This window comes from Excalfactoria chinensis, chromosome 6, assembly GCF_039878825.1.
Source record: "Excalfactoria chinensis isolate bCotChi1 chromosome 6, bCotChi1.hap2, whole genome shotgun sequence".
Lineage (NCBI taxonomy): Eukaryota > Metazoa > Chordata > Aves > Galliformes > Phasianidae > Excalfactoria > Excalfactoria chinensis.
This window is the reverse complement of record NC_092830.1, coordinates 10713982-10739752: the sequence shown is the minus strand read 5'-3', so window position 1 is coordinate 10739752 and position 25771 is coordinate 10713982. Positions and strand designations below refer to the sequence as shown.

The 25771-nt window shown below is 37.3% G+C and overlaps 2 protein-coding genes across 8 annotated transcripts in view; one reads left to right on the top strand and one right to left on the bottom strand.

The window, feature by feature from the left end:
• The window catches only part of LOC140253683 (uncharacterized), a 228630-nt gene that overhangs the window by 34049 nt on the left and 168810 nt on the right, over positions 1–25771 (bottom strand). For 3 of the 7 annotated variants that reach the window (XM_072339422.1, XM_072339417.1, XM_072339418.1), the window contains exons 1-3: positions 6133–6258; positions 3026–3235; positions 1360–1543 (exon numbers count right to left, since the gene is read on the bottom strand). The gene's annotated coding sequence lies outside the window, so the exon portion shown is untranslated. Of the gene's footprint in view, positions 1–1359; positions 1544–3025; positions 3236–6132; positions 7569–13133; positions 13222–13389; positions 15449–16929; positions 17029–18403; positions 18493–20639; positions 20827–25771 lie in introns of those variants that run through there. The other 4 variants (XR_011903946.1, XM_072339419.1, XM_072339420.1 and 1 more) reach the window with 4 other exon arrangements.
• On the top strand, positions 7387–24397 carry LOC140253684 (catenin alpha-3-like). Its single transcript, XM_072339423.1, has 3 exons — positions 7387–7487; positions 13351–13485; positions 23660–24397. Exons 1-3 carry the CDS (start codon positions 7431–7433, stop codon positions 23945–23947), a joined length of 480 nt encoding a protein of 159 aa, XP_072195524.1. The 5' UTR covers positions 7387–7430; the 3' UTR covers positions 23948–24397.

The following is a 25771-nucleotide window of genomic DNA, read 5'->3' as shown; positions in this document are numbered from 1 at the left end:
AAATGACCTACTGGTTTCCCTCTCCCAGAGCTGGTGAGATCAGAATGACTATAAAAAGCATTCACATTCACATTCATTGGGCAGATATACTTCTATTTACGGTAGCTGTGCTGTCTTGACAAATCACTCTGGCAGGGAAGCTCGAAGCTGATCATTTCTAAGGCTTCTCACACAGATCACTGCCACAAACATTTAGTTTAGCACTAAGTGAACTCTAAAAAAAAACAAAACACAAAAACCCAAACAAATGGGCATGCTTGGAACTGGCTTGAGAAACTCCCAGAATAGACTAGGATGCTTAAAAACTGGAGGGGCTCATCACTTAAAAAGGGAACCTGCTTAGTTCTTCTGCAGAGATACAGAAAACAGTGGGCATACATTCAAAGAATTTGGGAAGAGAGTAATAAGGCATTATTACGTGTACGTGCACATAAGCTCAATGGGATGGTAAAGGTGCCTTAAGACACAAGTGTGACAGTCAGTGCAGTCCTTGTTGAGTTAGCGTGGGGGTGAGGTCTGGATTTTTGATGAAGGTTTTTTAGCATCAACCTTTTTTTACCTACTGTAAGTATCGTGCAACTAACCCAGACACTGGGAGCAAAACTCATTTGCCTACACTTATTAACTACTTTCAGTACACAGGTCTTAAGGGGTTTTGCTGTACAACTGCTTTGTTCCACAGTTGAATATCCTCCATGGTGAAGCCTGCTTTCATAAGAGTGAATGCTATAAGCCTTGTCACAGTACACTCTGCTAGATAAGTCTATCCAGCTGTTTTTTTAAAGTTCCTTTTATTAACATCACCTGCAAGGGCTATAAACTGTTACACAGTTTATAAGCTCACAGAGCAGAGAAACAGACATTGACCCACTGAAACAAAGGTGTGCAAACTTTGAGACAAGTATAAACACTTCATCACTTTCCTGCATCAATGTGAAGGATAGGATGATGTGCTGATATTTCTGTTTCTCTGGAAAACCCAGCACTGTCAGACCATTCCAGGCCGCTGCTTCTCACCATCTTGACTGGCCTGACATATGCTCTCCTACCTTTCTTTTTTAGCATCCAGTTAAGTGTCTGGCCTCTACTATTCCAAATGCAGCTTCAGCACCTACTGCTTGCATTTTAGTGGCACCGATATATCCAAAACTCTCTCTGCAAAGGATACAATGAATTACTTTTGCATCTTGGAGAGGCTCCCTTTGCTGTTGTTACACTAGCCCATAATGTTCTGCATAGACATTTAACTTTCAAAATGCCGCACTTCCTATTGGAGATACTGTTACTACAAAAAGTTTCATTTTCTAGTGTGATCACGTAGCACTGTTTAAAATGGGTGAATAGACACAGAGTACTTACTTGAAAAGAGCAGGTCCAAACACAATGGCCAAATTTTCCAGAGTCATGCAATTCACTGCACTGTATGTTGCTACCTTTAACAGGAAGGCAGACAGGAACTGGAGAAGGTTTTGATGTGCTTTGGGAAGGCAGCTAATTAACTGTCTCAGATTCTTTATGCATTCTGTTGTGTCAATTCTGTGCTCTGTATTTAAAAATAAAGAAGTTATTACAGAGATATTCCTGGTAACAACAATCTCACCAGAGACATTGAAATATATTCTTTACTCTTAGTATGTATTCCAAATGACACATTTCTACACTAAGTTTTGATAACTATTTTCATAGATTTTCCAGATTACAAGTTTTATAAGCGCTCTTCATGCTATTTTTCCTGCTAGGGCAGAAGAAGCCAGTACTTGCTGCTTTTTTTTTGTAGAGCTGGTAACAGGCAGTAATAATGTATATGAACACTTAAGGCTACCTTTAAGGACATTATAAGATTATTGGCCTTGATTTTCCCCAGAGATCTTGCACATTTGCCTCTCATTAAGAGGTGTAAGAAACTGTACCCCTTCAGCCCCAAATCATCTCAGTTTCCTGACTAATTCATAGCTCTCCATCTCAAAACATTTTTGCTCTATAAAAACACAACTGCAGTTACACAAGAGATGCTCAGAAAAACTAAGTTGTGGATGCTTAGCGTTTCCTTGATTCTCATTCTTCAAAGGAGTGGTACAAGGCAAAAATCATCTCTGTTTGATCAGCAATTCAGAATTAGTGTGATAAAGTCTCCTGGTATTAGAACTGAAATGGCGATGCTGCTCAGTAACTGGCAGCTGATGCTCAAATTTGCCACAGATCTCCAGGATGCATCTGTGTAGCTTCAATATTGTGAACAGCAAATCACATCCTTTAGGGCAATTCTAACCCTATAAAATACATTCCATAAAGATTAAGACCAATGTTGCCCAACACATTAATGAAAAGGGGTTGGAATGGAGGAGGAGAAAAGAAAGAACAGCAAGAATATTCAGGCTAGTCAAAGCAAGGTGACTGCAAGAATCTGCAGAAACCAAAAGGTCTTTCAGCACAGTCTTTTGGAGCTGATGAAAGTGATTTTGTGTACTTCTTTTTGTCATCATTTTTAGTTGGGTTCTTGTCTGTTTTCTTTTTTATAAGCATTTACATAACTTGGAATTCGGCAGATGAAGTTTGAACAAGAGCAACGTGCAGTAAAACACACTTATTTGTACACAAATGCTTCAATTAGTTATCACTGGGAAGCACTTGTTGTAATTGCCTGAAAGCATTCGCTACCATCCATGGTAGAGTTGTATTTGATTGTACACTATTAAGAACTATCAATGTGAAAAGGGAACTAGACAGCACTGCTGTAAGCAACTCCTTCTGGCTTTGCAATTGAAATACTTCACACCATTCCGTGCCACTTGCTGCTGCTAGACAGTAAGAAAACTGGTAAAAAGTACTAAATCAGAACGTGGAATAAAACGGCTGCTGCGCGAGGAAACGTGAAATAAAGAAGATTTGGCTTTGGAAAGAGAGATGTGAGGCAGTAGAAATATAAATGTAATACTATGGTGATTAGATTCAAAAATGGCATCTCAGCAAGTAGTAATGCACTGAGCATTTCAGAGAAGGAAGTTTAGAAGTGACCACTCTGTACCTTGGAAAGTTTTTAGCATGCCAGTACAGATGTTGTCTGGAAGAACAGCCACTGGCAGCTCATTTAGAAACAGTTTCAGAAGGCTGGCCACAGAATCAACGTCTCCATGATTAATGAGGTCTACATTTTCTCCCTGATTGTACTTCTGCTTCAGCTCCTTGATTTTATTCACTGAGCCACTGATTCGAAATATACCAACACGCTGCAGACCTGCTCAAGAAGAAATATGAAGCAGTATACAATAGTTGTATATCATTATATTTTTGAACATATACAATTACACGCACACACACACACACACGTATATATATAGGATGGCTGCATGGTATAGCTCCTCTGAACAAACGTGAAGGTATCAATAAAATACCCCCTCTATATTTTAATATTACCAGACCTTTGTCAAAACTGTAACACAAGTGCATGTTTTTTTGTTATGCAGTGACACAGTATTTCCCAGGGTCAGAACTGGCATGCTTCATGAAGAGGTGAGGTACAGACACTTTCTGGGGTGTGACTACTGACTCTTCCAGGTACTAGCCAGGCATGATACCACTTGAAAGCAGCCAAAGAGAAGGGAGAGGCAGGGTGATGGTGGTTACCATCATAGAGCCTCAGTGTCTCTGGTGGCCCACATGCCAGAATTTTTGTTGCATAGCCATGGCACCCAAGGACTAGAATACACCAGAGAGTTTTCATGATATTCCATGAAATTATCACAAGACTCAGGTGTTCTTTCAGACCAAAATAAGTGACCATTGTATTAGTGAAATAAAATGAATTTTAGACATTGCTCTCATCACTGAATTTGTCAAAATTCTCTTCCTGTGTTGTCTACTAACTAGATACTGTACAATTCAGTGAATACTGTACAGTTCTGTGATTGGTCTCAAATGGCAAAACAAAGAAAGAGCAACAAAAAGAAAGAAATGAATGGATGCTTCTCAGAGTGAAGCATGCTAAATAATAGTTTTATTTATTTTGTAATGTTGCTGAAAGCAGAAGGGGCTTGGACTGAAAAAGATGATCTAGATAGGGAAATCACAACAGGAGATCAAGAGGTTCTTGGTAGAAGCATAGACTGGAGTGTAGTGCAGGCAGAAGAATGTGCCTTTCCCAGTGCAGAGCAAAGAAAGAAATCGCAGGACTGACATAAAGGTACACTGATTGGTAAGTTGCTGCAAATAACAGTACTTTTCAATTCCCATTTTACTACCATGCTGATATGAAAGATTTAATTACTGTGTCTTCTTATGCTGGCATTTATTTTCAGTGTTATTTTAGCCACAGTTGCAATATTGTTCTGCATAAGTCTGGGAAAGCAGAGAAGTAACAGTTGGCCTGCCCATTTAACTTGAAGGAAACGAATGGTTGGACTGGATGATCTTTTAGGTCTTTTCGAACCTTGGTGATTCTGTGATTCTATGAAATGTCTGGATTCTTGAACTGTTATGTGTTCAAGGTCTTCTACTTCATTGGTCATATATATTTCTTAAACAGTAGTGGTGTTGAATCCAAAGGGCTCATCTACCTCAGGCTCATCTGCCTCAGGGTCATCCAGAAAATGTAAGTTGTTAGTTGTACTCCCTGGAACAGGAGGTTGTTGCTTTGCTGGAACATATGTCATTAACAGATGTGCATGTTTCATTCAACGTCATTGTTTACTGATGGACCATGTAACCATATGAGTGCAAGTACCATATAATGCTGTTGTGCCATATAATCCATTGACTGCAATTGAAGGCTTTTCAAGGTTTCTCACAGAGCCTTACTTCACTGTAAAATTACATTTTAGGAAGGAAACCCAACACTAATCTACTAGTTTGGTCTTTTCTAAATTAAGTCATTCCCAGAATGTTGTGTTCTTTGTCAGACTTAGCTACAGATAACTCATTACTGTACAAAGAAAAGCGTTGGCTTTCTTCTGTACATACCATTTTGCCATTGCTTTTTCTTCTGCAGCATTCTAGTGCCACTTGATGCTTCTGCGATCAGCTGGAACTAGAAATTGTTTCTTATTGTAACACTGCATAGGGACTGACACCTCACTTTTGTATCTGTTCATTTAATTATCTTATGTGAATGGACAGGCTCTCCTTTTTGGTAATTATAGCTATATTTTCTTCCATACTTCTTGAGATAATTGCAAGTCTGGCCTCCCAGATATTTATATCCCCTTCCACATTACTGTCAAGTGCATTTACTGAGGGGAGTACAGTGAGCAGTAAGCCATTCAGCTTTGCTGGGAGGCAGAAGATTGTGATGGTGGAGCCTTTGAATATGAAGTTAGAGTGCAAGTTAAAGCTAAGGATTAAGGGAATATTTCTTATAATTGCTTTCCAGAGTGAAATTGCAGTGTAAAAGAAAAAAGAAAATAATGCCTCATAGTGATGCCTGTTAGTCCTTGGAGTTAGTTTAGACAGTGCACCGGCATAGATGAAGGGACTGCGGACATACCGTTCATCGTGGCTCAGGGCAAGAAAGATTAGACTGTGTGACTTAGGTCTTTCTGTCACTGTTTTCCTTGGTGTTACAGCAGTTAACAGATTCTAAGCTTGTTCTTTTGTTTATATTTTTCGAGAGACCTTTCTGTGAAGCTTTTTCTCTTCCATGACTTTGTTGAGATGCTCTCAACTGATTTCATTTATACTAACACCAATTAAACTCCTAGTTAGACACAGCTAGACTTCACACTCTAATTATTTATGGGCTACTCCCAGTCTCCTCAATGGATAGAACAATTGATTTAAGTGATCCAATAACAATCCATCACTACCTTGGGGGCATATAATTGCTCATAAATACAGTAATTTGTGTCTCATCTTTGTTTTCATAGTCCTAAATGTCTTATAAACTTAGCTAATACAGCTTTAGTGCTTGTAAATAGTAACATGTGAGGAAATAAATAGATCTTCCACACAATAAATCAAATAATGGCATTCATAGTCCAGTATAAGTTCTGAATCCATTAAAAAAAAGGGGGGGAAAGACAGGCCAATTTAGAAATAAAAAATAATGAGCACCACAACCAAGAAATCAGAATTTCTCTCATAGAAGAGAGAAAAAAGATGGAAAACTTTGTAAAGGACAAAATTTATACTGCCACTGACCTGCAGATGGTTTATGGTGTTGTCTTACTGCAACTCCCTCAGGAGGTATATTTTTTCATTTTCTCATTGCAATGCTTGGAACAGCCACAGGATTCATAGCAGAACAACCACAGGGCTCATCATGAGGGCTAGAGAGCCATCAGGGTCTCTCATAATGCTTGGAGCAGCTGCAGAGCCTTTTGCGGGAACTGGAGCTGCTACAGGACCTACTGATGAAGGTCCTACTGATGTCTTTTGCATTGCCACCAGATCCAGAGGTACTTTTCTTCTCCTTGACGGTGCTTATTAGTGTTAAACAATACTTGGTAGGCACATGTCAAGCCCCAGCATGCTGCAGTGATTTGTGTTGCCATCATTGTCTTTTTTACTGAATATGTAACCATATACAATAATGTTTTAGAGTAAATGAGTTGTTTTGTTTTTTTTACTACAAATCTTTCACAAAAGCTGAAATGCAGAGGTGAATTTAGCATGGGTTCGTACTTGATAAGTGCAAGGTAAAATAAATGTTGCTTCGTTAGCTTAAGTACTTCAAAGTTGAAGAAGGCTGAAAGTGGTTTCTAGACAAACTGTTCAGAGGAACTTGATGTTGAATTGTCCTGAATACTATGTAGCATCTTCAGATACAGTGTATCCAAGTTTTGAGTGGTGTTTGTTAGTTTTCATAGCATTCCTGTTCATGAATCATTTGTGCTTACATACACCGATTTCATAAAACAACCTGAGTTTCCTGACCAAACATCCACAGAGTCTCTGAATTCATCAGTCTGATAAACTTTCTTATTTGTATCTACTAGAGAATACTTCACTAGATAATACCTAATAGGAAACTGCTGGAAGGGAAAGGAACACAAACATTGTATAACTGTAGGGTAATTACAGCAAGCAGCAGAAGCGGTCTCTGTACTAAAACCTTCACTATTCCCTCAGAATTATCTATTTGTGACATATTGGAACTGGGCTTAAAAATCCATGTTCTTAGGATTTAGCATGGATTGCACTTGCAGGATGAAAATAACGTGTGGCATTTTTCTGGTACTTCTGTATCCAGCTGATGCCAAGCAGTGCAAATCTGTGGAACATGAAAACAAAACACTTGGAAGTGGGGATTTAATTAATGTTGCTTCTGTATAGACCAATGTTTAGTTGTTTTTTTCTAATTCAGTTGAGTTCTTCTGTGCCTAATCTGCATGGCTATGATTTATTCTCAGTTTTGAATAATGTAATAAAGTCTGTGTTTCATTTGAAGGGGTAGAGGACCATTGAAGAACACATCTGATGTAATTAATGCAGCAAAAATGATTTCAGAGTCAGGATCAAGGATGGACGTCCTAGCACGGCTGATTGCCAATCAGGTAGGTTATTTATGTAGCAATGCATTAACCTTTGTCACAACTTAACCTGTGCACAGAAGTTCCAACACCTGTGAAGATCACCTACAGAAATACAGAAATAATAGTTAGGACATTTTTAGACCTGATTTTCCTTTTTTTTTCCCCTCCCAATTTCTGGAAATGATGGATATATCGATCATGTCTTGTGTAGGTGGATTCTCTTCCTCATACTATTTAAATACCTGTCTATATATATTTAGGTACATATGCAAATGTATATGCACATATACCTATTTATTATATACCTGTATATTTAAGAGTCTGTTAAAATTCTGCTTTACAATGTGAGTTCAACATTGTAGTTCCTCCTTTGCTTTCTCGGTTAAATCACTCAGAAAAACAATGAGGCAAATCACCTTAGATGTGGAAACTCACCAGCACCATAGTTTTTCCAAGCAGTGTTACCAGTTGCAAGGTCTCAGCTCAGTGCTTAGGTTACTTTTCTTCTTTGTCTTCAAATTACTTGTTTTACAGCACATTATATGTATTTTCTAGAATGTTTGCTTTCAGCTGTATCTAAGTTCTCTTTCAGACATCTTTTCCCTCCTAGTATAGGCCTCTTCTTTGGTATTTTTATGTCTAATTGCTTTCAATCTAAATACTCTTCTTGACAGATAGAAAACTGCCATCTGCATACCTTATGTCTGGAGGTAATTTCTTACCATTGAAAAAAAAAAAAAAATTATCATCATAAAATGCTTTACAGCTATGGGTTTCTTTATTTCCAAAAGCTTCTCCTGGCTAAATAAGCTAAATAACAGAAAACTAAAATAAATGAATAAATAAATCAAACCCAAACCCACTCCTCCAGCCAAAAATCAAAGCAGGATCCATGTAAATGTGCAGGTATGGTTAGCACAACAGCATTGTAGCTTAGTACATTCATTCAAGAAACTCATGTAGGTAAGGTCAACAGGGCCTTACAAAACCAGGCCAGAGAAGAACAATCCAGTGAAATTTTAGTCAGCAAGTATTAAAGCCATTTACTTTCCTAGCCTTTTTGGTCCAGAGTAGCAGGGTATATTTGCTGTTTTCCACATCCTCATGTACTTTCTCTCTACCCCTTGCTTTTGATTTTCACCTGCTTAATATTTATGAAGCAGCAACAGTCTGTGTGGGGTTTTTTCTTTCATGCCTCTCTCAGATGGTGATGCCATAGAATTTTGGTAACTGGTCTATACAGTTGTGATTTGTGGAGAAAGAAGCGAGGTAGAACACCCCTGTTTCTGATCTTGATAAGTGTTCTTCCAGCACGTTTCTTTTCAAATGAACTGGATCCTTCATCATTTTCTTTCATCAATTAAAAATTAAAATTGAAAACTGTAATCATTACTGATATAGTGCAGAGAAAAGTGTCATAACCTTTTACTCCATTTTGAATAAAAATTGAGTCTTTCTTAGAGAACTGTTCATTCCCTTATGTTTTCTTTCTGTATTTTTACAGTAACTCCAGACTAGAAATGTGAACAAATCGGTGAGGGCAAATTGGACATAAATTGTTAGTGCTGATAACCAGTGTGCTGATAATGCAGATAAGCATTAGTGCTGATAACCAGTGTGTTTCCTAAGTTGCTGGGAAATGTGACTCCATTTTAGTTAACTCTTTTACTAAATTCACTCAGGTAGTTTCTATTTGTCCTAAGAGCCTGCACAAAGTTGATAAGCCTTGATTCACCTTTCTCATCTGACATGTACCTAAAACACACTAGTCAGTTTATATGTAATTTCTTGTCATAAGCATTTGAAGCAAATAAGCTTCTAATAAGTATAACAGATAGTGTATGTGCATATATATATATATAACAGATTAGTGGAAAACATGCTTCAAAGACATAGGACTGAGTCAGATGTCTTCATCAGTAAGTTCAATAACACTGCAGTGAATATAACTACAATCACAGCTAGATAGGCATCTGACTTAGTAAAAAGGGGAATCTCGCTCTTACTCCTACCCTCAGATGAATAATATGATCCTATCATTCCTCTGGTGACTAGAAATCTTTTAATCTTTATTCCCAAGCAAAACCACCCTTTGCCGTACAAAGTATTTTTCTCAGTGTGTTTTTCTTTAGTCTGCATGGTATTTGTAAAGACTAATAGTTGTTATTTTAACATGTTTCTTCTGCTTTGCTCTCTTGAAGAATTTTTTCATTCTGTTAACCACCTAATTGCTGTTCAATGAATTTGGTTCAAACTGAAGGAACCTTCAAGAATTTGGTGTCCAGTCTGGAACATGAATTTTGATAAGGTTTTGTGAACGCTCTTCTCAGTGGCATAAACCAGTTATTTCAGTAAATATTTCACACGTTCTCTTTCAGTAAAAAGTAAATTATATGTGTAACTTAGAATTGCATGTAAAAATGGATTTCTATTATTTACTTCAAAAGAGAAAACCGATGGCTGTACATCATACCGTCAGGTATGTGTTTTAAGGTAAAAGTCCATGCATTCTTTATGTATGTGATTTTCTTCACCACTTCTTCTGCTATTGAGCTTACCCTGCATCACTTCAATTATTCATTATCATTTCTAATATTGTCATTTAGTTGGGCCACATGAGTTTCATCTTCACAGTCAACTCAGGACTCAGATATTACTCTCGACTATGTCTTTGCTGTTATCAGGACCACAGTAACATATGATGAGCATTTTCAGTATTTGAAGAGACATGTGAGGGGAAAAAAGCAAAAATTCCTCTTTTTCCTCTATCTAGATGGAAACCTGAGAAAAAACCTGAAAAAGCCATCACTGTGTAATGAGGAATCGTTGTATCTTCGATATGACATGACATAAAACATTTCCAAATGAATGACTTTTGTTCATTCTCCTTGTAATTTCAGAGAATCAAAATTGAGAACTGTGGAATTACATATCGTGTAAAGCTTTTGTGTGAGAAAAAGCACACAACACCAAAGAACTGAAACTCTATTTGCAGTATTCTATGATCACTCACAACAGCATCTCTGTTATGTTGTGCTTCTATTCTAATTTTTGTAACATTTCCATGTACTGGAAAGAAAGGGTTTCTATGTGCTAGAATCAGCAGGATTCAGTCCATATTCACAGCACTTAAAGATGACTTGGAGTTAACAACTGCAAACATAGCCACATTGCATCAACTTAGGCAATCACAAGTGTATTGCTGATAAATTTAAGTAAGATTATTTCAAATTCATTGTCAAATTTGTACCTGAAATCCCAAAGAACATTAAGGTAGTGCGTCCTGTTTTTAGTGACATGTGGTGTAGATTAAGGTCTTTACTACAAAATTCTTCAATAAGTGTTTCAGCAGATGCTGGTCAGGAGATGCTGGTCCATTATGATCCATTATGATCCTGGTAAAATAGGCACTTGGACTGTGAGCTAAAAATGCTGTTCATCAGAGTAAGGAAGTAATAGTGAAAGCAACTGTATGTCCCCTTCATCTCGTAGGAACCCAATGTGGTGCAGCATCAAATGGGCCTTCTACCTAAGCACAGCATTCTGGAGAGACCCTGTCCATTCAGTAGATATTCTCATAGATATATAGATATAATAACGATATCTATAGATATAGTGTGTGTATATATATACACATACATACACACACACATACACACACACACACACACACACACACATATAATATGAATACTTATATATATGTTATATAAATATAATATATATAATATATATATTATATATAATATAAATATAGAAATATTTATAAATTATATATATATGTGTGTGTATATATATATATATATAGTTTATTATATATATGTTATGTGGGCCAACATAAGATGAAGGCATTTCCTTTGGAGCAGCACTTGTATATCAAAAAGAAGCCCTCAGAATTTGCCAGGAATTCTACCTAAGAACTTGTTTCTCTGTGCTAGGCTTTGAAAAGGTAACCCTTTGAAAAGGTAACCATCGATGGGCTGTGGAATGATTAATCTCAGTATTTTTAAATTATTTTCGGTTGCAGCTGAATGTTTTTTTCTCACTAGTAAGCACGTGTTGCTTGTACCAGATGTTTATGAGGATTCCTTATGGAATATCCTATTCACAGAGTACAATTCTTTCTAACATATTTTTCTGGTTGATTGGGATACGCTGTAAGGTATGAGACTTTAATGTTCTTCATTGTACTTTTATCTTACCTAAGCTAACATAAAATGTTACCTTTATTCCTAGAAATGCCTTATATCTCATAAAGTTTTGTGGGTAAAGTACATAAAAATGGGAACAGTGTGTCAGACCAAAGGTTTCTTTAGGTCAATAGTGAACATACACAGGACTCAGTAAGATGACAGCATGTATTTCATGATACTTCCTTACCTTCGCCAGGTTAAGTAAAGCTTTGCTTTAATAAAGCTGCATTTCAGTAAAGCTGTGTTTATCCTGCAGGTTTATGAAATTTATTTATGCCTTTTTCCAGCAGTGCCTTACACTTGCTTTTCTAAATGCTGCTGAGCCCTAGACCAGTGTTTTGATAGAACTGGTTTAACCTCAAGGTCTCAGGGGAGGTTATGTTTTCCCTATCTTTGGAGCATACCATCTTCAGCATTTCTTAAGTGTTATGCATTTCTTCCTTAAGTGTTTGCAAGGAAGATAGTAAATGTGATGAACTTGCAAATGTTATATAATAGTATTATGTAAGAAATTAAAATAGCGTTGTCTCTGAGTTTCTATAATTGATGCTGTCACAACTTGAAGTTGATGAGATGCTGTATTAGCAGCCTGTCTGTCTATCTGCTGAGGTTTTCCAGTGGGGAAAAGTAAATCACAGAGAAATGGAAAAGCAAGCACCTTATTCTAGGAAATAGACTTCTAGTGTAGTCGTGATGCTCAAGGAGTTAATGCTGCACTTGGACAGAAGGGCAGATATTTTTTTTAAGCATTAGTTTAACAAGTAAGCAAGTGTTCAAGTTTTCTCAGCAGTCATTGAGATCTGAATACTGGTAACACTTCAAAAATGGTGCATGTTGAGAGGATGTTGAGAAACGCCGTTCTGTTTTTCTTTTAAACTACGCTGAAATACAGAGAGCACTTCAGTAATGGATCTACCTGAACACAAGGGGAGGACTAATGTTTCATTCATATTAACAATTTTTCAGATTCATTTGCTACATTCTTTGCTGCCTCTTCTGAAAGTCCAAAACATAAACCTTTTAGTTTACTACTGCAGAGCCATGAAGAATACAGAATCATCACACTTGAAATAAACACATCCCATTTTAAACAACTATTAGGTTTCTTCAGTAAAGCCAGTTGTTTACATGTAAAGTATTTCTTAAATTAAGTACAATTATCGCTTTTTCAGGCTTTTAACCCATTATAGATTTATTTAAATCAGTACTTCCCCTCTAAGTATTGTGGGAGCTCACAGAAGTGAAGGTGGAAAGATGTTATTTTTTAAGTATTGAAATAAGTGAATTAGCCACAAGCTGTTCTTATTTTCCTGTTCCCACTGAAACAGCACATCTGACAGAAAATGGATAAAACCTTGTTGTTTTTTTTTAAAAAGCAGATCGATATTAGGAGATAAAGCGTAACTTTTATAAATGTTAACATTCTTCTTGCATTTGTGCTTACATTTGCCATTTAACTATTACTTCTAGATACCTTAGAAAGAAAGCCTCTTAGGAATTGAATGAAGAGCAGTCATTCCGTACATTAAATAACTTGGTTAGCAGTGTTGCTGAAGCAGGCCCTGCAGTGTAAAAGAAAAACTAAGTACAAGGACGTTGGTCTGAGTGATTTGAATGCTCCTCAGTTAAGTACTTAATATGATGTCTGAGATGAAATGTATGTGCTTTACTATTCTTTTCTTAATTCTCAGTGTCCAGACCAGTCATGTAAACAGGATTTGTTGGCTTACCTAGAACAGATCAAGCTGTACTCCCATCAGCTCAAAATCTGCAGTCAAGTTAGAGCAGAAATCCAGAACCTAGGTGGAGAGCTCATCATGTCTGCTGTAAGTAGAAAAATGTAATGAATTACAGTCAATACACAATAAAATATCTTCAGTTTAAATTGTCCTTTCCTGTGCTTGTGATGTGTTCTAGTACAGGCCTGAATTTCTTTTATTCTCTTTTTTTTCCCCTTCTTTTTTTTTGTCACTTACTTTAGGAAGAGACTAAGAAAGTGAAGCATGAATTGCAATCACTTGTGAATCTGTTTTTCTTTATAGAGTCTTAAAAAGGTATTAATTTATTGCTGTTATTCTGGATTAATTAGTTTTTAAGAAACAATAGTCTTTTAATGTATATAAAGTATGCACAACTGTAAGGATGTATGCACAACAACTGGCACTCATAGTTGTACTTCCAGTTGAGAACAAAGCACTGAAGGCCAATCTTTAAAGTCCATACGAGGGCTTGCTTCGTAGTTTGATCATGAATTAGCTGCTTGCATTGGAAAAAATAGATTAAAAAGTCATTTGTGTATGGAAGTACAGAAGCTGTCCGTGTGTGTCTGTCCATCTCTCTCATGCAGAAAAAGATCTGGGAGCCTATACGTAAGTACGATGCTGTAGAAAATCTGCAGACGGAACATCTGTGCTCTATCTACAGATCATCTGTTGGACAGCTGCATTTCAGCTTTCTGTCTAGTTTTTTATTGGCATATGCAACACTGCAGAATCTTGAGATTCTCTTCACATAAAAACAGTAGCATAGATTTTATTATTTTTTTTAATGGAGTCTGAAATGTAGCTGAGTAGAACTGTATTCTTCCCAGTATTGATCTTCTCTCATCTGGTTATGTTATTAAAAAGCAACAACCAGAAAGGGAGATGTCAGGCATGATTAAGCAAAAAGAGGACATGCTCTTGCAGATTAAAAAGAAAACAACAAAACATATCATTGTCTATCAAGTACTGAAACGATGACTCTTGAAATATATGTATATGAAACTATATCCTTCTGCATGATGAAGATCTGGCACAGGAAAACTGCTAACATAGTAATGTTCAGAACTCAACTTCTGTGACAAAAACCAGGATGATATGCAAATGAAGAAGTATACTGTAATCCACAAACACAGCTCTCAGTTGTTCATTCTCTACTGAGAATGAAAACTTCTTTTACCTGTTTTTTATCAGTGCCCTATCACCTTGTTCTTGTCTGTAACTCCTGTGATAATGTCCTTTGGAGTGTGTCTCATCAGAGATTAATACCCTCCCCTTGCTGTGGGCTGAAGGGGCTGACTGTCCTGGGGAAGTTAGAATGCTTGGGGCTGTCCTGCTGATAGTCCTCCTAACTGCCCTCCTCGTTCAGGCCATAAAAACTTACTGTACCTTACTGCTTTCAGTTCTGTGGACAGCAGCCTCTCCAGTACATTCACACCTGACAGCGGCTCAGTAGATGGTCAAAGTCCTGCTTGCAAGGAGTATGTACAGAGAAACTGAAGAGCTGTTCATTCAGTTCTGCTTTTTTATCCATTAAACATTCCTGGGTTGTGTTTAGTCTTTCATACTCACATAAAATACTGAGTTTTTTTAATGAATCAATCGGTGCCAGTTTGTATACTCCACAAGTGAAGATGGTAAGGATTCTCTTAAGTTTTCACAAGGTGTGATTAAGCAGGAAATAAATATACTTTCTGTTAATTAAATTCAAATTTATGTCTCTTCAGGCACAAAATAATGGGGTAACATTTGTGGTACACAGATGGACAGTAATTGCATTTGTATAAATAATCTGATACTTTTTTTAACAAGCACTGCACATCGACAGGCCCAGCATGCTGAGAGTAAGCTTGTTTCAACAGTGAGTTAAAAAAAAAATAAGAATTGTATCACACCATTAACTTACGTGAGCATCTCCCTCTGTGACTCCTGACAAGCACATAAGTGTTTTTTGTGTTACTTACAGTCAGTATCTTCTTGTGTTTCATCTTCAAATGTTGTGTTTGGCAAGAGGAAGTCTCTTTTGACCCTAAAATTAAAAAAAACAACAAATCTCAGAGGTGCATTATCACACAATTTGCTAAGTAGCAAAGAAAGAATTTCTCGTGTTAGCCAGCCATACCTGTACATTGAAGGCTGCTTCGCTGATTTTTCTGCAAATGCCTCCTTTATCTTTGAATTTTATTCTTGTCCTCTCAAAAACCAGACTTAAACACTTACATTAGTCTATTTCTGTGTCAAATGCAGATGCTTTAATGTTTCTGACTTCTTGCTTAAAAGTTCAATTTAATTTAAATGTGTCTCCCTCACTGAGTTACCATGCTAGTTACATCAGAAATTACATGCAAGATATTTCTATGAACATTTCAGATTTGATGGTAATAATGCAACGAGTTAGAAGCATATGCTAGCATGTTGCAAAGTGGAAGGTATCCTTGGACAACTATGCGCCAGGAAAGTCACATCCATTAAGGCTCCAGGTCTGTGGCAGATGGCAGGTTGCTCAATGCCTTTGTTACAGTTGGAGGTTTTCCGTTGCTGCAAGAGAGAAGCTATACAGCAAGAGCTGCTTCTTTGGCAGAGGAAGAGATGAGTAGCAATGCATTGCAGTTGCTCTTAGGTCTTTTGTGTGGCTTGTTTCTTTCTCCTAAAAATAAAGAAGTGAAGATGGGCAGAATGCCTCCCTGCGAGAGTTAAGAATGGGCACAGAGGGCTCAGCAGCAAGTTGGCAGTCTCCTGAGATACTGGCTAGTGAAATAGCGCACTTCATTTATTGTGGGTGGGCAGTTTGCTCCACTGACTATGGTAGTGCTGTCCTGCGTGTACTGCTGAGTGACCTTTGCTAAGTCCAAGGCTGTGTTCTGACAAAGCAGCTCCTTGGTGAGCCAGTTTGTTTCTCTTTGCTATTACTTTTTTCCACATCATGGGGAACTGATACTTGTTTGTTTGACAAACTCATGGTGGAGAGCTACTTGCAGTACCTTAGCCCACGCATAATATCATCACAGCATTTGGAATCTAACAATAATAAACCACTGCTTTACTAAATCTCTACTTTAAACACGAGGAGATGGAACATTGTTTAAAATTTTACTTCACTGAGGGCTGCCCAAAAAGTCTAATTTTTTTTTTTTTTTTTTAAATGACACTACATCCTCCACTGCGTGTGCTTTATATATACTTGTAACTAAGTGTGTACATGGCCTTTGGAGGAATGGAAGGGGATACGGTTTTCAATTATCTAGGGACAGCTCTGTTACTGTTGCTATCTAAAAATGCACCCAACTAACTAGAAGCGTGTTTTTTTTTTGTTGTTTTTTTTGTTTTTTTTTACAAAGTAAGGATGTAGCAGTACTTTACATATTGCTAATGTATGCCACAGAACAGGTAGCTTTTTTAAATATCACAACTGGCAAAATCAAGGGATTCAGCTGACTGCCCCCAAGCATATGTTCTGTTACAGCCTTTCAGTCTTCCACTACTTATGTAAGTAAGTTGTTTATCATGTACCTTGTACACAGGATCTGGTCTAATTATGGGACTTGAGTCCAGCTTGAAGCACATTCAAGTAATAACAGTGGTTTTCTTGATTGGAGTCAATTCCCCTGCCTGAAAAATGGGTAAAAAGCAGAACAAACTTCAGATATACTTGGGGGAATGTTAATGATAGACAGATAGACACAGATAACCAATGGAATAACCACATTTTTTTAAAGAAATTTCAGCTCACAGATAAATATACAGCCCTGGTTTAGCCACCCACCCACACCATGAAGCAGATTTCCTCAACCGAGTTGCACAAATCTGGATGAAATCTTTGCTGTTCCAAGGGGACAGCACAGTAAAGGAAAGGTGACCAGAAAAGAGGCTTATTAAGGCAGAGAAAACCATTCTCAGTAAAGGGAAAGAAAATTCACAATGGAAAGTCTTTGGATTATTTTATATTAATATATCATGTATGAGGTCTTGAGTCCACGATAGGTTTGTATGTCATCTAGCAGCTACATGAAGAAAAATGGTAATTAATCAAGTACGTCCAACCTTTAACTTTTACCTGTGCTTTCTCAAATACCCATCTTATTTCTGTGCAACTGTTACACCAAGATCTTATTGTTTCTAGTAAGAAAAATGAAATTATTACTATTTCGTGTGTAGAAAAGCCAAGAATGTAAATATCCTCAGTTCAGAAAACAAGGTAACTGCTGTTAAACCCGGAACCTGACAAAGGGAAATTCCAGTCTTCAGCGGTCGGGGTTTAATTCTTAACAGAGTACTTATTCTGATTGAGGTATTTACATTTAGACTGATTATCCTGCTGCTTTTAAGAGATGGTATCCTGCAATTCAATCACATTAACAGTGATTAAATCACTTGATTTTATTTTTTTTAACAGCAGCATTACTGAAAACCTTAAAAAATACGCAGAAAAGCCTCATAAATAAAAAGGATGAAAAATTAAAAGCACAGCATAAGCATTCTTACCTTACATGCTTAGCAAGTCATCTTTCTGCAATAAAATGCAGACTTTGTGCTCTTAGAAGAAGTCAAATCAAGTCTGTTATTCTTTGATTAGTATTACTGTAACAAAAACTTTGCTTCTCAGTGTGTATTCATACATTTAAACCCAGCAGTTTTAATGCAGATACATTTTTAATAGCTGACCTTGTTTCCAAGATATTTTTATATTCAGAAATCCAACACTGAGTAAGTTGTATGTTTGATACTCAATTCTAAGTTATCATTTTCAACTGTGTTAAAAATGGAAGTCTAGATGAACTGTAAACGGGACTTGGGAGATTGCAAGCAGCCTTTTGTAAATCTGTGCTCAAAATCTAAAACTTAAATTCAAAAATATATATATATTTATATACCTATATCTATCTATTTATTTATATGTATTTGTATATATTTATATATATATATCTGTATATATATGTATTTGTATATGCATAGTTTAGAGGAGATCAATAAGTTGTATCCCTACCTGACATACACGCATGTTATGAAGAAATGTTTTGTATTGTTTTCCCCTGGCTGCCACTTCCTTATGTCAGTGAGACAGGATCTGCAAATCTACACAGGGAATACGAGAAGAGTGACTTATTTAGATGCTTTAAGAAGAAAGAAATTCTGTATTTATGTAATTAACTGCAACAACACATGACAAGGCAAGCATCACTTTCTTAGTAAACAGAAGATACATACAAGAAAAATTTTGTATAAATTCTCAGTCATCAGTCTCTTTTGCACTATCAAACAATGAAAATAATTAAGTGTATTTGTTATTACAATACACTTCTTAATGGATTACTACTACTCCCAAGACATTATTATAGAAAACGCGTGTAAACATTTTTTAAAGAGAAGCTTCAAAATTAAGTTTTTTTTTTCCTCAACTCCACTATTTCTGGCTTTGTTACTTAATGGAGAGTTTGCCTAGATGAATTCTGGCTATTGGGTGTGCTTGTATGCCATGCCACTATTGTGGGAAAAGGGGGCAAAACTTGGGAACAGTTGGGCAAGGACTTCCGTATATTTATATATGAGTTACTAGTTGAAGAATCATTCCATATTTTCATTGTCACTGGACAGTGTTCATAGGAGAGATGGCATATTTGGATGAGAGAGGGTATGATAGAGGGTATCGTTTCAGAAACTCCTGTTATGACTGACACAGTCTAATCTCCAAAATACAGGAAGTACAGAAAAAGAGAAAGTGGGAGTCAGGCAAAAGAGCCTTTGTTTTTGCAATGAATTCTTATATACCACTTCCTATGGACTGAAGAATTTACAGCGACAAGTCCCTAAACAAAATGAACTTAACTTAAATGCTCAATGAGTTTTGTTTTTTTTTTTTAATCAGTCTTTCATTTATGCCAAGTTTCATTTCATCCATCTTCTTAGATAGGCGACCTTGAAGAACCTACTGAATATTTATTTGAGATAAAAGTATCCAAGTGAAGATAATCCTCAACTACATCAGGTTTATAAAAGAACAATGGATTTACACCGAACTCTATTATATTAATGTCACTCAGCTATGAAAACAGCTGCTCTCTAAAGAGGAAAAAAAAAAGATACCACCTGATTGTTATCATCTGTAGCTCCAGGAACGGCTCCTATAAAAGCTTCTCTGAAATTCTTAGTATGGTTAAGAAATAACTGTATGTTTTTGCTTCACAGTGTCAGCATAAGACCAGCATAAGATTCATCCAGAAAACTTATGGGGAACAGGTAGATGGATCTAAGATGGATTCTAAGACAGTGCAAATAAATAAATAAATAACATGGATACTGATGGCATTAAGTGAGCAGTTTTTTCCTGTATTTCACTGCCTATCCAGAGACACCAAGAGCATCATAAATGGAGATTTGTGCCCATGCTGATGTACCACAAACTCCATCCCAGCCACACATGCTACAGGAAGTGCAGCAAAAAACCAAATGCAAACATCCTTATTGGTATTCAATTTATTATTATTATTTTTTTAACCATGTTGCTGCATCAGACCTGATTTTCCTAGTTTTATTTTGCGTATCTGCTTCTACAAGCCTACATGCATCCCAGGATAGGCAGCCTGGTTCCTTAAAATCTACAAATGATGGTTCCCAAATACACGTCTTATTGGTTTAAACTGCTGTCATGCAAAGATTACACAACCATTATAAACTGGGAATTCTTTCTAAAAAACACATTTGCTGTAGCAAGGAATGAACTTTCAAGGCCATGCCAAATTTTACATGTTTTCATGGATTATATACATTTGGTCCTCCAAATTTTAACCACCCATGAAACATCAAACAGGGCATTGGCTTTTTTCCTAGCACTTCTGGAGGAATGTTCAGTATTAACTGAAGATCTTTCAGTTCATATTTAATTCCAAAAATGCAAATCCCATCATTTCCTATCTATCTATTACTGTTTTTTGCCTTACATACATTCCTGTGTTTAAAGTGTTACAAAAGCAACAAGTATACAGACAGTAATGCATTCTCCTCACCTCATCAATTCATTCACAAATTCATTTGACCTGGCTTATGGGAGGCCACCATTGCTAACACATCAGCGTTATATACACAAGTGCAAATTTTGCTAAACATGCTGTGTGCATTGTACATGAAGTATTTCTGTCTATACCTTTACACATACAAATGCATGATCAAGAAATAGAAAGCACAACATCTCTCCTTTGAGAGGTGCAAATTGATACAAATTTTACCTGATTTTTTTAATTGGTGCTCTTCCTTGCTTTGACAAGAACATCAGAGGTGGATATTGGTGGTACGGAAGTACAAAGTTGAACCTTCTCAGCAGTATTCCCTTGCATTTTGTTGCCAAGTGGCATATGGCAGCAGAGGGGCAGCCTGACACAATGGCATCTGCAGTGAAGGAGCATCATTAAATTCCTGCATGGGGAAGAAATAGTGCCCATTAATATTCGTTCACACTGAAAGTTTATAGAGACCAACCAGGGGATGCAAGCACAGTGTGGCAGTGGGTCCTGTCTTCCAGCAGTGGTGATGACAGCAGTGTGAAAGACAAGCTGCATTCTAAACAGCCACGTACAGCTGTCAGACATCACAAAATGCAGAGTGACTTGATCAGCTCATCTGCTCCAATCAGCTACTGGTGGTGACTATGTTGAGAAGCAGCGTTTTGTACCTGAGAATCTGCTCCATCAAATAGCTTTATTGTGCTATTTGCATTTGTTGTAGTTTCCCTGGAAATTACTAAGAGGCATTACCTTTGGACCAACCTCTATATTTACAACACATATAAGCAATAAATGTTAATAACTGAGATTTAAATAAATAATTACTAGCTATTTCTAAAGGACTTTCTTCAAGCTATTCAGAATGGAGATGCCTTCACAACTGACATTGTCAGCCTTATAATAAAATACAGCACGGTGTCTTTGAATAAAAAACTACTAGCCAAGATGTTTTTTTATACCATATATATGTTCCTCTAGCATTTCCTGGGAACACTATCAAAACACAAACAGTACTGTAAAGCAAAGGGGGAACACAGCATTCATTACAAACAAATTGTGAACAAATGTGAGCCCTGTGCTTAATGTGAACTATGGCATCATTTAGCCATGATCCACACATGTCAAAAAACAAACAAAAAACCCCAACACCTTCCCAAAGAAAAGAATCAAAACATAGCCTACTTTCTTCCTGTTTGAGTACAACAGATGTGTGTATACCTTCTCAGTGCTCAAGGGTGGCATGCAGTGGCCTAACATCAGACAATGCTGTAAGAAAAAAGACCAAACAATCCTCTGCAGCTGGATTTTGAGACCAGGAGACATAGTCCGACACCCTGCACACATCAGTTCCTCTCCCTCTGTGATATTAGCCCTATTCTGGAAGGATGTCCCTGAGCCTTATCAGTCTGTATTCAAGAAACTTGCAAAATGAGAAGGCGACCTCATTTTCAAATGTTTTAAGTAACAATGATGGCCAATTATACAATCAATTTTTTTTGCCAGTGTTGGCCTATATAAAATCCTTGCTCTTACTTTTAGCTTTTATCAAGACACAGCCTGCAACTTAGGCTCTTCCCAGTATAGCAGTAATTCTTCTGCATACAGCCTGCTAGATATCACCATCTAAAGTGTGTCAGACCAGAACTGTGCCTCTGACTGTTGTGGTTTAACCCAGCAGGGGGCTGAGCACCGCACAGTCATTTGCTCATTTCCCCCTATTCCCAGTGGGATAGGGGAAAGAATAAAAAAAAAAAACCAAAGTAGAACTCACAGGTTGAGATATTTACCAAGATAGAGAAAAAGAAAATAATTATGACTAGAGATATATAAACATATATAGCAAATGATGCACAAGTAATTGTTTACCAGCCCTGACTGATGCTTAACTACTACCCCAAGCACTGAGAGAGATGAACTCCCACCTCCTTCCAAACCTCTTCTGCTTGATGTTCTATGGTACAGAATATCCCTTTGGCCGGTTTAAGTCAGCTGTCCACATTCTGTTCCCTCCTAGCTCCTTCTGCCCATCACTGAGAATGACCTTGGCTCTGTACAGCACTGCTTAGCAGCAGCTATAAACATCAGTGTGTTATCAGCATTGTTTTTCCCCTAGAACCAAAACACAGCATCTTACCAGACACTCTGAAGAAAACAATTCCATCCAGCTCAAATTAAAACATGAGAGTTTGAGAATCACTGTGTCAGAATAAAATGCCTTTACTCAGCACATGCCACAGGTCTGTGTTGGCCTTTCACACAACTGTACTGTGCAACACAGATAAATCTGTCTCTGTCCAAGCTGCCAAAGCCACTGGGTGTAAGGAGAGAACTAAGAAAGTAAAGTGGCCCCAGCACTGTCTGCTTTCAGTCCCTACACACCATGCAAGCCTTAGGTGAGAAGGGAACAGTATACTCAGGTTTTGTATTCCACTACAGAGCAGCACAGCAAAGATAACAGTAGTTAAAACTGCATTTTTTTTTCTCCCCACTCAAGTCAGCCAATTTTCAGTTGGAATCAATATATACTACTTTCTATTTCCAGAAATATCTATAGAAAATACCTTTACTTTAACACTTGCTTGGCTGCGTAGCATGCTGTTAAATACAGTACCATGTGACACAGAGGTTTGTTTTGCATTCTGCCTCTCAAGGTTCTCATTCCTGAAGGGGGGAAAAAAAAAAAAAAAAAAAAAAAAAAAAAGAAAGAAAAAAACCCAAGGCCACACAGTCACTGCAGTTTGTGTACAACAGCACACACTTATTAGCTTTAAAAATTCTAGCCATTGAGACTATATTCAGCAGCTACTAATTCAGCCACTTCACATATGCAATGCTCAGAAGCACGTGAGAAAGCCTGGAATGTGAAGGGAGCAGCTGGAGAATTTGCCTATTGCTGATGCTAAGAAAATAATGGGTAACATTTTTATAGCTCTTCTTTGAGGTGGTTTTATTACCAGTCAGTAGTAATCGCAGTGATGCCCTGCAGACAAGAATCATGAGTTCACACTTAAAGGCAAGCAACATACATCTCAATAAGCCATTATACTTCACCAGCACAGATTCCTGTGTGTCACTTTAATACTGACCAGTGGAAGATGAATATAACCATCAAGCACACCAAGAGAAAGCAAACAAATTACGCTTTCCTATTTTAGTCTTAGGTTTTAATCATTGTTTAATCCTGAGCATATCATGATTAAAAGCGGACTGCTTGCCAAGACTAATGTTTCTGTTTCTTATTACAGTTGGATAGTGTCACCTCACTAATTCAGGCTGCCAAAAATTTAATGAACGCTGTGGTACAGACAGTGAAGATGTCCTACATTGCATCCACAAAGATTATCAAGATTCAGAGTCCTACTGGCCCACGACATCCTGTTGTGATGTGGAGGATGAAAGCTCCAGAGAAGAAGCCTCTAATTAAAAGAGAGAAGCCAGAAGAAATCTATGCTGCTGTCAGAAAAGGTTCCGCAAAGAAGAGAATCCATCCTGTCCAAGTCATGAGTGAATTCAAAGGCAGGGAAATAGTCTAATATTCTGTCTGTCACTTTTTATGTTCCTTTCTTCAAATTCTGATGATTTTTCACTTTTCCCCCTACTTACTCAATAACTGTACATTAGCGTTTTGCTTTTCTACAAATCTGTAAGTTCACATTTGCTTAAATCACTTGAAAATGATGTTGGATTATTTAACTGCACACAGATGAAAAGTACTCATTTTGCAGTGTCAAACCATCGTGCCTTCTTACTGGCAGGTTTCAACAGGGCATTTCTGAGCGATACGCCATGGCACTGTGTCACAGCTGGTGAAAAGCAGAACGCAGGGTGCCAAACTGTGCCCCAAGTCCTTCTGCATTTATTAGTCAGGTATTGCTTCACCACTAATACTCAACTGCATGTAGTTTAGGACATAGAGAATTTTTAAGTGCTGTGTTTGTTGGGATACTTAATCAGGATCATTACACTATGACTGAAACAGCCAGACTGATGCTAGTTGAGGGTCTGGGCCTTTAGCTTTAATCTAGATTGAAAGATCTGAAGATCAAGCCCCTCCAAGGCCTATCAAAATAGGGGTGGATACGAAAGCTTGAAAAATTTTGATGAAACAGTGTTATAGCAACAGGGATTTAAGAATGTAATAAAAAAGCAATGATTGCAACAGAGCAATAATAGCTCTTTAAAAGGATTTAATTAATTAATTAATGTCTCCTAGTGAATTCACAAGCCCTTTCTAGTCATTCACAAGCCCTACTGCATCACACTGATAACCTATTCTAATAACAATAGAAGCTTTTCTAATCACAGCACAAAAGAACAAGTATGGATTATATGATTATACTGATATTAGTGTGTAAAAAAAGTACACATACATCTCGAATCTGAACAATGTAATGACTGCTTATGACAGTTTAGTCTCAAATGCAGGACTGTTCTGTCTAGCAGCTTGTTAAATCACTACATTATGTTTCAACATATGTAACAAAGTGCTATTAGTCAGTGATTACCACCAGGCCTTGGTACAGTACCTCTGGAAAGAACGTTTTTACTAGATCTGTTTCAATCCTGAATCCACTTGGATTGATTTTTTAAAAGAAGCAAGCTTGTCTTACCTGCCCTGTTTGTTTTCCCAGACTTCACTCCTTACTTGTCTTTGCTTTGCAAGTAGATCCTTTTTTGCTACGACTTCTATATTAGCTCAGGTGAAAGGGCTCCCTCAAATGCCAGAGCATTCAGGTTGACAAATGTCAACCATTCAGGACAGTACAGCAGTATAATTTTTAGATTGTTGATAAATAAATCCCAACAAAACCTGCACTGATCATTCATTATAGATTTTACACATCAGGATTCCACTTTCACCAAAATGACATTTTGTCAAATGGAACAAAATTAAGGAAGGATTTGGAAAAAATATACTTATTTTCCAACACAGATCACCTCCAGTACAGTTGCATTAAGATCTCAGTCACATATATAGGTTTTTGTTAGTCCCCTAAGAACATGGAGTGGGAAGCAGCTAACAGTTAAGCACAGCAGGTAGAGGCAATATATAGCCAGTTGTTCCATCTACTTTCAGTAGGTCTGCTAGCAGACTAGTAAGACCTGAGATAAAGATTCTGTGTGGTATATTGTACAGAAGAGTATACATTTCTTAAAGCCAGTATCTCCAAGTATTATCTCAGGTTCTTGCCAACCCCCTAAGTCTACGTGATCCTCCAGCAATGCTGAGGTTCAAAAGGCAACAAGTGAGGTAACAAGTTCTGTTCCGTTAGGAGTGTTACTCTTAAAGAATCCTCATGTCTGTGGAATTCCTTCGGTATCAGTCACACATCTGATGTTTGCAACAAATGTCTTGT